Source organism: Jaculus jaculus, chromosome 9 (genome assembly GCF_020740685.1).
Source record: "Jaculus jaculus isolate mJacJac1 chromosome 9, mJacJac1.mat.Y.cur, whole genome shotgun sequence".
NCBI lineage: Eukaryota > Metazoa > Chordata > Mammalia > Rodentia > Dipodidae > Jaculus > Jaculus jaculus.
Window position 1 is genome coordinate 341,327 of NC_059110.1, and position 14,615 is coordinate 355,941.

Consider the following 14,615-nt stretch of genomic DNA (forward strand, 5'->3'; position numbering starts at 1 on the left):
CACAGTGAGTTTGAGGCAACCCTGAGACTACATAGTGAATTCAGGTAAGCCTGAACTAGAGTGAAACTTTATCTTGAAACTCCCCCCCCCAAAAAATGACAGAAATTAATATGTATCCTTCAACTCTGAATATTAATTGGTCTCAATTCCCCAGTAAAAAAGATAGGCTAGCAGAATGGATTAAAAGATAGGCTCCCAGGGAATGGGAGCCCTTCCATTCCAGGAGCCACAAGCATCACTGAAGTCTGTTTCAGCTGCACAGTTGATATGAAAACACACTTTTTTGTTTATTACATTCACTTCTGTTGTTAATATTTTTGTATATAAAACTTCTGGTGCTGAATTCTTTCAATTCTTTGCATTGCAGAATTATTGAAACAGCTCTAGTTTGAACAGCCAGACATCTTGAGCATTTTAGCATGATACACTGCCCAGGGAATATGCTTGGTACTGACCAGAGTCTATGTCCTAAGTTTTGGTGTAAAGATATGGTCCTTAAACCCAATTTGAGATGAAAGTGGCAGGAAAGGGAAAACAACAGACAGCGCTACAATTCTAGTCATCAAGTTAGATGTTTAGAATGTAGCATTGTAGGACCTTTCCAGAGTGCACATATTACTACAGAGAAGTGGGGCTCACTAGTTTCATATAGCTTCGTATGGATGCGGTAGGATTCTTAGGATCAGCCCATTTCCTAATTCAATCTTGGGAGGTAGAGGTAGGAGGATCATCATGAGTTCAAGACCACCCTAAGACTACATAGTGAATTCCAGGTCAGAATGCTCCCCAACTCCTTCTATGAAACCAGCACCACCCTAATACCAAAACCAGAGATACAAAAGAAGAAAACTATATATCCCTGATGAACTTAGGTGCAAAAATCTTGAACAAAATCCTGGCAAATCAAATTCAACAACACATCAAAACACATCAAAAGCATTATCCACTTCAATCAAATATATCACATAAATAAAATTAAATACAAGAACCACATGATCATTTCAATAGATACAGAGAGGACTTTGACAAAATATATCATTTCATGATCAAAACCCTGGAGAGACTAGGCATGAAGGATTTATATCTTCAAGTAATAAAGGCTATATACAAAGCACCTAAAGCCCAAATCATACTTAATGGGGAAAGACTCAAGGAGCTCACATTAGGATTGGGAAGAAGACAGGGGTGCCCACTCTCATCACTTCTCTTCAACATGTGGAGTTGGAGTAAGCCTCAGTAGCGAGTCCAGAAAGCTAAAAAGGACCCATGAAGAAGGGAGAAGAAGGGAGGACAAGGGAGGGCTTAAGATGAGGCAATAGTATATACGTAAGTAAAGGGTTGAATACTGAGGGTTGAAAGGTCTAAGTGGGGTCAGGGAAGTGGGACTAAGAACAAGAGGGGGCAGGCATAGGTTGTTACAGGAAAATCTCAGTGTCAGGGGTAAGATGTCTCATAAGGAGTTGTTGGTCTAGGGAGCCCCTGAGGCCCCCAAAAGAAGATAGGCTATTGCCAAGGCTCTTGGTAAGATCCTACTACTACTGAAGACACCACGTGCTTTAGTTACAAGATACTAAGAAATCAACCTAGAGCTGAATTGGAAGGTTTCTCTCGGCTGACTAGCTGTCATAGTGCTGTAAAGTGCTATGTAGCCTTCTTGGGGGCGGTGGAGGGAAGGTAGCCTGCTGAGGGGAAAAAGTCAGCAATGGCCAGCCAAGTAAGAAGTGCCCACACTTGTGAAATAGTGGCACGTCTGCTACAGGGATAACCAATGGGGCTCTTATTAGATATGAGGCCTACTCCACAGGAGGGAATTCATGCCAGTACTGAAAACCCAGTCAAAGCATATGGCTGGGAAGGTAACCAACCCCTAGGGTAAAAGCTACTGCCGTTCTTTGGCTAAATGGATATATTATGCACACCAAATAGTTCTCTAAATATTTATGTTTATGCATTTATATTAGTGTTACTCTTACTTTTTTTTTCTTTTAAGATAAGCTTCTGTTTTCAGATGGTGGTAACTACTAGGGAGATTCAAAACTCGTCAAAATGCTGAGGAGTGGTGACTGTTTGCAGTACTAAATGAGACATCTCTTATCATACTCTCCAAAGCTCAGGGGCCACTGGAGAAGAGCTGGTAGAATGATCCTAAGAGTCACAGGATGGGGAGGAGTGTTTTGAAATGATGTCTCTCAGATACAAAGTGGTCACTGCATTCATAATACCATAGTTGCTGTTTCTACCTAGATATGACCTGCATGATATAATTGAGGCCACCCTGAGACTACATACTGAATTCCAGATCAGCCTGGGCTAGCAACCAAGACCCTACCTAAAAAAAAAAAAAAAAAAAAAAGTTGATTCAAAAGGGACCTCAAATTGCCATGAGGCTTTACTGCTATTGTTGAGTATCATGGTGAGATAAAATTTAGTGGATTTGAATGACTTACACTGGCATATAAATCAGATTCATCAAGTAGTAAGGTAATCAATATTGGATGAGACAAGGCCAAAGAGGGATTATGCAAATTTTAAATATTTTAATTAAAAAACGGTAAATATAAAAACATTAAAAACAATACAGGGCTAGAGAGATTGCTCAGCAGTTAAAGCAGCATACTTGAAAAGCCTGACGGCCCAGGTTTGATTCTCCAGTACCTACAGGAAGAGAGATGCACGAAGTGGCCATATATCTGAAGTTCTGTTGGTGGTGGCAGAAGGCCCTAGCCTGCCCATTCTCTCTTTCTCGTTCTTTCTTTCTCTCTTTCTTTGCTTGAAAATAATAAATTGAAAAACTTTTTGGAGCCAGACATGGTGTAGCACAACTTTTTTTTTTTTTTGAGTTTCCATAATTCAAGATTACTTACTTGATATTTTCTTTTCTTTTTTTATTTTTCTTTTTTAATTTTTATTAACATTTTCCATGATTATAAAATATATCCCATGGTAATTCCCTCCCTCCCAACCCCACACTTTCCCATTTGAAATTCCATTCTCCATCATATTACCTCCCCATTACAATCATTGTAATTACATATATACAATATCAACCTATTAACTATCCTCCTCCCTTCCTTTCTCTTCCCTTTATGTCTACTTTTTAACTTACTGGCCTCTGCTACTATTTTCATTCCCACGCAGAAGCCCAATCATCTGCAGCTAGGATCCACATATGAGAGAGAACATGTAGCGCTTGGCTTTCTGGGCCTGTGTTACCTCACTTAGTATAATCCTTTCCAGGTCCACCCATTTTTCTGCAAATTTCATAACTTCATTTCATTGTATAAATGTGCCACATCTTCATTATCCACTCATCAGTTGAGGGACATCTAGGCTGGTTCCATTTCCCAGCTATTATAAATTGAGCAGCAAGAAACATGGTTGAGCACGTACTTCTAAGGAAATGAGATGAGTCCTTTGGATATATGCCTGGGAGTGCTATAGCTGGGTCATATGGTAGAGCAATCTTTAGCTGTTTTAGGAAACTCCACACTGTTTTTCACAATGGCTGGACCAGATTGCATTCCCAACAGCAGTGTAGAAGGGTTCCTCTTTTTCCACATCCCCACCAACATTTATGATCATTTGTTTTCATGATGGTAGCCAATCTGACAGGAGTGAGATGGAATCTCAATGTAGTTTTAATCTGCATTTCCCTGATGACTAGTGATGTAGAACATTTTTTTAGATGCTTATATGCCATTCGTATTTCTTCCTTTGAGAATGCTCTATTTAGCTCCATAGCCCATTTTTTGATTGGCTTGTTTGATTCCTTATTATTTAACTTTTTGAGTTCTTTGTATATCCTAGATATTAATCCTCTATCAGATATATAGCTGGCAAAGATTTTTCCCCATTCTGTAGGTTGCCTCTTTGCTTTTTTCACTGTGTCCTTTGCAGTGCAAAATCTTTGTAATTTCATGAGGTCCCAGTGATTAATCTGTGGTTTTATTGCCTGAGCAATTGGGGTTGTATTCAGAAAGTCTTTGCCAAGACCAATTTGTTGAAGGGTTTCCCCTACTTCTTCCTCTAGCAGTTTCAGAGTTTCAGGTCTGATGTTAAGGTCTTTAATCCGTTTGGACTTAATTCTTGTGCATGGCAAGAGAGAAGAATCTATTTTCATCCTTCTGCAGATATATATCCAGTTTTCCCAACACCATTTGCTGAAGAGGCTGTCTCTTCTCCAATGAGTATTTTTGGCATTTTTATCGAATATCAGGTGGCTATAGCTACTTGGGCTTACATCTGGGTCCTCTATTCTGTTCCACTGATCTACATGTCTGTTTTTGTGCCAGTACCATGCTGTTTTTGTTACTATGGCTCTGTAGTATAGGTAAAAATCAGGTATGGTGATACCACCAGCCTCATTTTTGTTGCTCAGTATTATTTTAGATATTCGAGGTTTTTTGTGATTCCAAATGAATTTTTGGATTGATTTTTCTATTTCCATGAAGAAAGCCTTTGGAATTTTGATAGGGATTACATTAAATGTGTAGATAGCTTTTGGTAAGATTGCCATTTTCACAATATTGATTCTTCCAATCCAGGAACAAGGGATGTTTCTCCACTTTCTAGTGTCTTCTGCAATTTCTCGCTTGAGTGTCTTAAAGTTCTCATTGTAGAGATTCTTTACTTCCTTGTTTAGTTTATTCCAAGGTACTTTATTTTTTTTTTTTGATGCAATTGTTAATGGGAGTGATTCTCTGATTTCATCCTCTGTGTGTTTGTTGTTAGCATATATGAATGCTACTGATTTCTGTGTATTTATTTTGTATCCTGCTACATTGCTGTAGGTTTTGATCAGCTCTAACAGTTTGCTAGTAGTCTTTAGGGTCCTTTATGTATAGAATCATGTCATCTGCAAATAATGATAACTTGATCTCTTCCTTTCCAATGTGTATCCCTTTTATGTGTGTCTCTTGCCTTACTGCTATGGCTAAGACTTCCAAAACTATATTAAATAAATGTGGGGACAGTGGACACCCTTGTCTTGTTTCTGATTTCAGTGGAAAAGCTTCCAGTTTTTCCCCATTTAGTAATAGGTTGGCTGTAGGCTTGTCATAAATAGCCTTTATTATTTTGAGGTATGTTCCTTCTATTCCCAGTCTCTGTAGGACTTTTATCATGAAGGGATGTTGGATTTGTCAAATGCTTTCTCTGCGTCTAATGAGATGATCATGTGATTTTTGTCCTTCAACCTGTTTATGTAATGTATTACATTTATAGATTTGCTTATGTTGAACCATCCCCGCATCTCTGGGATAAAGCCTACTTGGTCAGGGTGAATGATCTTTTTAATATACTCTTGTATTCTGTTTGCCAATATTTTGAGAATTTTTGCATCAATGTTCATGAGGGAGATTGGTCTGTAATTTTCTTTTTTTGTTCTATCTTTGCCTGGTTTTGGTATCAGGGTGATACTGGCCTCATAGAAGGAGTTTGGTAGAATTTCTTCTTTTTCTATTTCCTGGAAAAGCTTAAGAAGCAATGGTGTTAGCTCTTCCTTAAAAGTCTGGTAAAATTCAGCAGTGAATCCCTCCGGGCCTGGGCTTTTTTTTAGTTGGGCGATTATTGATAACTGTTCAGATCTCCATGTTTGTTATAGGTCTATTTAAGTGATTAATCTCATTTTGATTTAATTTAGGTAGATCATATAGATCAAAGAAACCATCCATTTCTTTCAGATTTTCATACTTTGTGGAGTATATGCTTTTATAGCATGTGCCTATGATTTTTTGAATTTCTCTGGAATCTGTTATGATTTTACCTTGTTCATCTCTGATTTTATTAATTTGTGTCTTGTCTCTCTTTCTTTTGGTCAGATTTGCTAAGGGTTTATCAATCTTGTTTATGCTTTCAAAGAACCAACTCTTTTTTGCATTAATTCTGTGGATTGTTCTTTTTGTTTCTATTTCATTAATTTCTGCCCTAATCTTTATTATTTCTTCCCATCTACTGATTTTTGGTTTGCCTTGTTCTTCTTTTTCCAAGGCTTTAAGGTGAAGCATTAGGTTGTTTACTTGCGACCTTTCTAATTTCTTAATATAGGCACTTAAGGCTATAAATTTACCTCTTAGAACTGCCTTCATTGTGTCCCAGAGATTTTGGTATGTTGTGTTCTCATAATCATTTGACTCTATAAATTTTTTGATTTCCTTTTTGATTTCTTCATTGACCCATTCATCATTTAGTAGTGTATTGTTTAGTTTCCATGATTTTGTGTATGCTCTATAGCCTTTCTTGCTACTGATTTGTAGTTTAATTCCATTGTGATCAGATAGAATGCAAGGAATTATTTCAGTTTTCCTGAATTTGTTAAGATTTGCTTTGTGTCCTAATATATGGTCTATTTTAGAGAATGTTCCATGTGCTGCTGAAAAGAATGTATATTCTGCAGCCTTTGGATGAAATGTCCTGTATATACCTGTTAAGTCCATTCCTTCTATGACCTCATTTAGTCCAGTTGCCTGTCTGTTTATTTTTTCCTGGGGTGACCTGTCAATTGATGAGAATGGGGTGTTAAAGTCACCCACCACCACTGTGTTTGGTGTTATCTGTGACCTTAGGTCTAATAGTGTTTGTTTGACGAATTTGGGAGTCCCCATGTTAGGTGCATATATGTGTAGGATTGTAATGTCCTCCTGTTGGAGTGTGCCCTTAATCAATATAAAGTGACCTTCCTTATCTTTCTTGACTAATGTTGGACTAAAGTCTACCTTGTCAGATATTAGGATAGCAACCCCTGCTTCTTTTCTAGGCCCATTTGCTTGAAACACTGTCTTCCAACCTTTCACCCTAAGATAATGTCTATCCTTTGTAGAAAGGTGAGTTTCTTGGAGACAACAAATTGTAGGATCCTGTTTTTTAACCCCGTCTGCAAACCTATGTGTTTTTGTTGGGGCATTAAGGCCATTGATATTAAGAGATATTATTGAAAGGTGTGTATTTATGTTTGCCTTTTTTTTTTTTTTTTTTTTTTTGTGATTCCGGGTCTACCTGTGCTCTCTTCTGTTAACTAGTATTTGAGTATTGCTTGTTTTTTCTAGGTTCCTTATATGTGTGCTTTTCCTTATCTTCAGTATGGAGGATTCTATCAAGTATTTTCTGTAGAGCTGGTTTTGTCTTCAAATACTCCTTTAACCTGCTTTTGTCAGAATGTTCTTATTTCTCTGTCTATTTGAATGGATAACTTTGCAGGATAAAGTAACCTTGGTTGACAGTTGTTATCTTTCAGAACTTGGAATGTATCACTCCAAGCCCTTCTGGCTTTAAAAGTTTGTGTTGAATAATCTGCTATAATCCTGATGGGCTTGCTTTTGTAGGTAACTTGATTTTTCTCTCTAAGTGCTTTCAATATTTTTTCTTTGGTGTGTGTGTTTGGAAGTTTGATTATAAGATGGCAAGGAGAGGTTCTTTCCAGGTTTTGTCTGGCTGGGGTTCTAAAGGCTTCCTGTATCTGCATTGGCACCTATTTCCCAATTTGGGGGGAACTTTCTTCTATGATTTTGTTGAAGACGCCTACTATGCCTTTGGAGTGGAATTCTTCTCCTTCTACTATGCCCTGAATTCTTTTTTTTTTTCAGATTTTTTAAATTTTTTTTTTTTTTTAATTTGAGAGCGACAGACACAGAGAGAAAGACAGATAGAGGGAGAGAGAGAGAATGGGCGTGCCAGAGCTTCCAGCCTCTGCAAACGAACTCCAGATGCATGCGACCCCTTGTGCATCTGGCTAACATGGGACCTGGGGAACCGAGCCTCGAACCGGGGTCCTTAGGCTTCACAGGCAAGCGCTTAACTGCTAAGCCATCTCTCCAGCCCCTGAATTCTTATATTGGATCTTTTCATAGTGTCCCGAATATCTTGACATTCCCACTCATACTTTTCTGTAAGTTTGTTTTTCTCTTTGTTGGACTGTATTAGATCTGCCACCTGGTCTTCTAGCTTAGATATTCTGTCCTCTCCCTCATCCATCCTACTGGCGAGATTTTCTACAGAGTTTTTTATTTCATTCACTGTGTTCTTCATTGCTAGTAATTCTGACTGGTTTTTCTTTATTATTTCTATTTCCTTATTTATGTCTTGTATTGCCTTCACTTCATTAAATTGGTGTCCTGCGTCTTTTTTGATTCCTTTGATTTCCTCTTTGATTCTTTTGATTTGTTCTTTGACCTCTTTGAACGTATTTATAATCATTCTTTTGAACTCTTTCTCAGGCCTTTCCTCTAACTCATTCTCTCTGGAGGACATTTCTGATGCATTAATACTTTTAGGTGGATTTATATCATCTTGTTTTTTAGTGTTTCCTGTGTTATAATGTATATATTTTTGCATCTTGGATTAAGTTAATGGTTTGATTTTCTAGCTAGCTGGGTATTCTTAGCTGTACCAATTGATTTGATGTAATATATTTTCAGGGTAGGAGCTTAAGGTGTTAGGTGTGGCTCTTAAGACTCTCAGAGTATCTACAAAGATGTTCTTAGGGGTTGAGTTTCCCTGCTATAGGAGTATTCAAGCAGGCTGAATGGAATAAAATACAGGTAGACTCTAAAATTTAACTAAACACTGTACACATTCAATCAAAAACAGCCCCGAGTACGTATGCAAGAGTAGTTATTATAACGACCAGATCCTCTATCAACAAAGAGGTTAAGATTTCTGGTCTGTTGAGGGATCCAAGTCAGCTTGCGACCAAGTGAGACCCTTTCCTGGTACAATCCCAGTTACCTTGGATGATTTTGGTCTCAGTCAAGTTGCTGCCTGGGTCGTCGGGCTGCTATTCTGATTTCTGGAGCTGGGCACTAGCTTTTCCTGCAGGGCAAACCGAGCCTGGCAATTGTGGCCCTGCAGATCAGCACCCCTGCTGGAACTGCTGCTGCTTAAGCTGCCGCTGCTGGGTCTGTAGCTGCTGCTGCTGAAGGTGCTGCTGCTGGACCCACCGCTGCTGCTGCTGCTGTAGCTGCCACTGCTGGAGCCACCACTGCTGCTGAAGCTGCTGCTGTTGTGTCCACTGCCACTGCTCCCACTGAAGCTGCTGATGCTGAGTCTGCCGTTGCTTCCGCTCCTGGGTCTGCTGCTGCTGGGTCTGCCGCTGCTGCCACGACTGCAGCTGCTACTGCTGGGGCTGCTGTTACCGGTGCTGGAGCCACTGATGTTGCTGCCGAACTCTGCTCCTGCTTGGGTCCCACTGTTGGATCAAGTTGGCGAGGCTGGGTCCCGGTACCGCTGCTCTGTTCGCCGGAGCTGGGCTCAGGCAGTGGGGGAAGGGAGGGGGCTGCAGCTGCTCTGGTTCTCTCGCTGTTCCATGTGTGCTTCTACCTCGCGGTCTGCTCCTCCGTTGCTCACTGCCATTCTCCCTGCATGTTTCCTCAGTTGCGGAGAGCACCGGTGTGAGTGGAGGCTCCCGCACCTGGCTTTTCCTGTGGCTGGAGCCGAGCCTGGTGGCTTTCTGGTGTGCCGCCGCCACAGCGGTTGGTCGAGCTGCCAGAGCCGCTTTTGCTGGCCTGTGCGGGGTCTGGATGCTCTGGATCTCTTCTACTTCTCTGCTGCCACTTCGATTTCCTATACAACTCACTTTTTAGTAAAAGTGTGTATTTTGCTGAGTTTTTTTGGTCTTTTTCCCCCCCTAGGCTGCTTTGGCGTGGTACCTACGCCACCATCTTAACCAGAAGTCCGATGGTGTAGCACACCTTTAATCCCAGCACTTGGGAGGCAGAGATAGGAGGATTGCTGTGACTCTGAGGCCACCCTAAGACTTTGTAGTGAATGCCAGGTCAGCCTGAGCTAGAGCAAGACCCTACCTCGAATAAACAAAAAACTCTTTGAGGCTGAAGAGATGGCTTAGCGGTAATGGCACTTGCCTGCAAAGCCAAAGGATAGCGGTTTGATTCTTTAGGACCCACATAAGCCAGATACACAAGGGGATGCATGCATCTGGAGTTCATTTACAGTGGCTGGAGGCCATGGCATGCCCATTCTCTCTCACTTTCTACCTCTTTCTCTCTAAAATATATATAGCTTTTTGGAGGCTGGGTGTGGTGCATGCCTTTTATCTCAGCACTCAGGAGACAAAGGTAGGAGGATCACCAGGAGTTCAAGTCCACCCTGAGACTACATAGTGAATTCCAGGTAAACCTAAGCTGGAGTGAAACCCTAACTGAAGAAAAAAAAAAAAAAAAAAAAAAAAAAAGCTTTTGAAGCTGAAGAAATGGCTTAGCATTAAAGTGCTTATCAGCAAAGCCAAAGGACCCAGGTTCAATTCCCCAGTACTCACATAAAGCCAGATGTCCAAGGTGGCACATGTGTCTGGAGTTCGTTTGCAGTGGCTGAAGGTCCTGGCATACCCTCTCTCTCAGCCTCTTCCTCTTAACCAATATTTTTTTAAAGCTTTTAAAAATAGAAATGTATAAACTGATCTTCATGCATTAGCCCAATTATGGATTTTTTCATTACATGTATACACATTAGTTTTTTGTTCTTTGTTTTTTCAAGATAGGGTCTTGCTCTAGCCTAGGCTGACCTGGAAATCACTACATTGTTTTTGGCTGGCCTGTAACTCATAGCAATCTTCCTACCTCTGCCTCCCAAGTACTGGAATTAAAGACAAACACCACCATGCCCAGCCACACATTAGTTTTTTTTTAAAAAATTTGAGCTGTGGCACATTCAGTATCGACAGCTCTCAATGACAGAACCAGAGCCTCCTGCTCCCATGGCTCCTGGAGCTACAGTTTCTTCATGGAGGAGAAGTTGACAGGGTTTCAAAGTCTTGCAAAGCACCAGATGTTGAGTGAGGACACAGGAAGGACAGCATGGCCCTGTCTGGCTATGCACTTGAGGCCTACACCAAATGATGCCACCAGAGGTGGTGGCATTGTTTTTCTCTAGCACATTAAGGTTGACAAAGGCTTGTCATCAAACTACCAGGTCAATACAGAGCACTTTTCAAGTTCTCCAAAACTAGCAGGGAAGCCAGGTATGGTGGCACATGCCTTTAATCCCAGCACTCCGGAGGCAGAGGTAGGAGGATAGGTGTAAGTTTGAGACCACCCTCAAACTACATAGCGAATTTCAGGTCAGCATGGGCTATAGGGTGTAGGGCTATAACCTACCTTGAAAAACAAAGATAAATAAACTAGCAGGGAGGACAGAGTTTTCAGCAACTGAAATGATGAGATATTTCATGAAAATACACCTTCACTGAACATGCCTTCCTTATTTTTCCTGTGAAGTGCTAACTACAATGGAGAAAAGGTTAGAGAGAACGCTGACCCTTTGGTCACAGTACAGTTATCTTCATGGTTGTGACAACTGACTGGTTATGTTTGTACCTGTAAGTTCATAAGGTGTGCAGTTGATTTTCCTTGGAGGCATAAGGCCTGAGCAATAAATGCATGTAAATCCTCTAGGCAAAGAGTGTCCACCTGAAAAGCACAGAGAAAGGTCGGTGTTAGGCTATTGAAAATAAAAAATAAGTAAAAAATTGTATGCACATATATGTCAATAAAACATTTCTTGGGCTGGAGAGGTGGCTTAGCGGTTAAGTTACTTGCCTGTGAAGCAAAAGGACCCAGGTTCAATTCCCCAATACCCACCACGTAAGCCAGATGTGCAAGGGCACACATGCGTCTGGAGTTTGCTTGCAGTGGCTGGAGGCCCTGGCTCTGTCTCTCCCCTCCTCCATTCTCCCTCCTCTCCCTCTCCCTCTCCCTCTCCCTCTCCCTCTCCCTCTCCCTCTCCCTCTCCTTCTCCCTCTCCCTCTCCTCTCTTCTCCTCTCCTCTCCTACCCTTTCCTCTTCTCTCTCTTATGTTTGCAAACAAAAAAATTTAAAAAAAATTCTTGCAAATGTGTTCCAATTACCAAATATGGACAAACTAGATATATAAACTCAGGGTCTCAGAAGATGGGGCACCTCCAAATCAAAAGGTACAACAAAAGGGTGGGAGAAAAACAAAGACAGAGAAACAAGGGTAACAGATGGAAAAGGATTAAGTTGGGCCTCATGTAAGTTATGCAATGAGATAGCTCAAGAAGAGATAGACAGTGCTTCTTCCCATCTCTTCCACACATACTTTTGAGGTCAACACTGTCTGTACTGGCCACTGTGATCAACGTGGAAACACAATTCTTCTGGGTGTGTATACGTGGAAGACCTACACTGAATGTAGGCTACATCATCCCATAGACTGAGGTCCTGGACTAATAAGATGGAAAAAGCAAGCTGAACACCTATATTCATCTCTCTGTTTCCTGACTGAGAAAACAATGCCCCATGTCTCATGCTCTCGCCACCATGCCTTCCTTACCATAAGTAACTACTCCCTCAAGCTGTGAGCCAAAATAAACTCTTTCCTCCTTTAATCTGCTTTTGTTAGGTATCTGATCACAGAAATGAGAAAAGTAACTAAAGCAGCCACCACTTTTACTATAGAGCTAGAAGAAATATGGTAACCATTCACTGTAACACACTATGATAAGCAAAGAATAATAATGGGAAATCCATGAATAAAAATCAATCACACCTGGAAATAAACTGCTAATATATCTAGTTCAGATAAAATGACCTACCACAAACTAGAAAGACCACTGATTGGTTGGGGATCCCTGTGGTCTAAACTTTGGTACTCTCCTAAAAAGCCAGTACATGAAACTCAGGCACAAGCCACCACACAGGTGGAGACAGATTGCTGTTGAAATTTGGAGACATTTATTGATCAATCTCTACCCTGTTCCATCTTTATTCAAAAGGAGGCATCACCTTTACACAAATAGCATCAAGCTTAATTATAGGGAGGAAAAATTTGCAAATATGTAGGACTTAATGGCAAGGTTAAACAAATAGTATATATTTTTAAAATCCATAACCCTTCATCTGCTTAAACTGAGATTTGCTTGTGTGTAACTACTTCTATTTGCCATTAGGAACATGCATACACACTTACATACATACATTTAAGAGAGAATATGGGGGCGTGGTGGCCCATGCCTTTAATACCAGCACTCGGGAGGCAGAGGTAGGAGGATTGCTGTGAGTTCGAGGCCACCCTGAGACTCCATAGTGAATTCCAGGTCAGCCTGTGCTAGAGTGAGACCCTACCTTGAAAAAAAAAAAAAAAAGAAAGAAAAAAGGAGAAAGAGAGAGAGAGAATATGGGTACACCAGAGCCTCTTGCCACTACAACAAACTCCAGATGCATGTGTTCCTCTGTGCATCTGGCTTTATATGGGTACTGGGGAACTGAACGCAGGTTGCAGGCTTTGCAAACAAGGGCCTTTAAATGCTAAACTATCTTCTCAGCCCCACCACTATTAACTTAAAATTTTTTTTAAGGGCTGGAGAGATGGCTTAGCAGTTAAGTGCTTGCCTGTGAAGCCTAAGGACCCCGGTTCGAGGCTTGGTTCCCCAGGTCCCACGTTAGCCAGATGCACAAGGGGGTGCACGCGTCTGGAGTTCGTTTGCAGAGGCTGGAAGCCCTGGCGTGCCCATTCTCTCTGTGCCTGTCGCTCTCAAATAAATAAATAAATAATTTAAAAAAATTTTTTTTTTTAAATTATTTAGTTATTTGAGAGAGAAAGAGAGTTAAGAGGCAGGGGTTGGGGGGAAGGAGGGAGGGAGAGAATGGGTGCGCCAGGACCTCCAGCCACTGCAAATGAACTCCAGATGCATGAGCCACCTTGTGCATCTGGCTTATGTGGGTTCTGGGAATTGAACCAAGGTCCTTTGGCTTTTCAGGCAAACACCTTAACCACTAAGCCATCTCTCCAGCCCCCAAACACTAGTAACTTTTACAGTGCAATTCCTTCATGTATCAAATTTTCATACTCATCATCACTTTGTAGTTAAATCTAAAATGTGCCAGTGGTAGGCTGGAGAGATGGCTTAGTGGTTAAGGCACTTGCCTACAAAACCTAAGGACCCAGGTTTGATTCCCCAATACCCTTGTAAAGCTAGATGCACAAAGTGGTACATGCATCTGGGGTTCATTTGCAGTGGCTAGGGGCCCTGGCATGCCCATTCATCCTCATTCTCTCTCTCCTTGCAAATAAATAAAAAAATTTTAAGGGCTAGAGAGATGGCTTTACGGTTAAGACATTTGCTTGCAAAGCCAAAGGAACTCAGTTCAATTCCCCAGGACCCATGTAAGCCAGATGCAGAAAGGGGAGCATGCGTCTGGAGTTTGTTTGCAGTGGCTGGAGGCCCTAGTGCACCCATTTTCTCTCCCTCTCTCTGCCTCTCTCTCTCTCTCTCAAATAAAGTTTTCAAAAAAGTTGAAACATGCCAGAGGTTTCTAAATAGTCTTAGTAACCCGATTGTTTAGACTTCCAACAACAGCTACCAATAAGTTTCACCTTCTAAAGTATGTGCTCCATAGATCATAAAAAATGTGTGTCAGTGGGGTGTGGTGGTACATATTTTTAATCCCAGCAATCAGGATGCAGATGTAGGAGGATCACTGTGAGTTCAAGGCCAGCCTGGAACTACAGAGTGAGTTCCAGGTTAACCTGGGCTAGAGTGAGACCCTACTTTGAAAAAACCAAAAAAGGGGGGAAAATGTGCGTTATTTCTATGTCATTAACAGGATTCTGCAAATTAGTCCTAAGTTTTTTTTTTGTTTGTTTGT

General features: G+C 41.0%; 1 protein-coding gene across 6 annotated transcripts in view; it reads right to left on the bottom strand.

Moving 5' to 3' along the window:
• The window catches only part of Fam120b (family with sequence similarity 120B), a 102,907-nt gene that overhangs the window by 30,735 nt on the left and 57,557 nt on the right, over positions 1 to 14,615 (bottom strand). For all 6 annotated transcript variants that reach the window (XM_045158394.1, XM_045158393.1, XM_004651068.2 and 3 more), the window contains exon 6: positions 11,325 to 11,417. In XM_045158394.1, the coding sequence (XP_045014329.1) occupies positions 11,325 to 11,417 (93 nt within the window). The remainder of the gene's footprint in view (positions 1 to 11,324; positions 11,418 to 14,615) is intronic.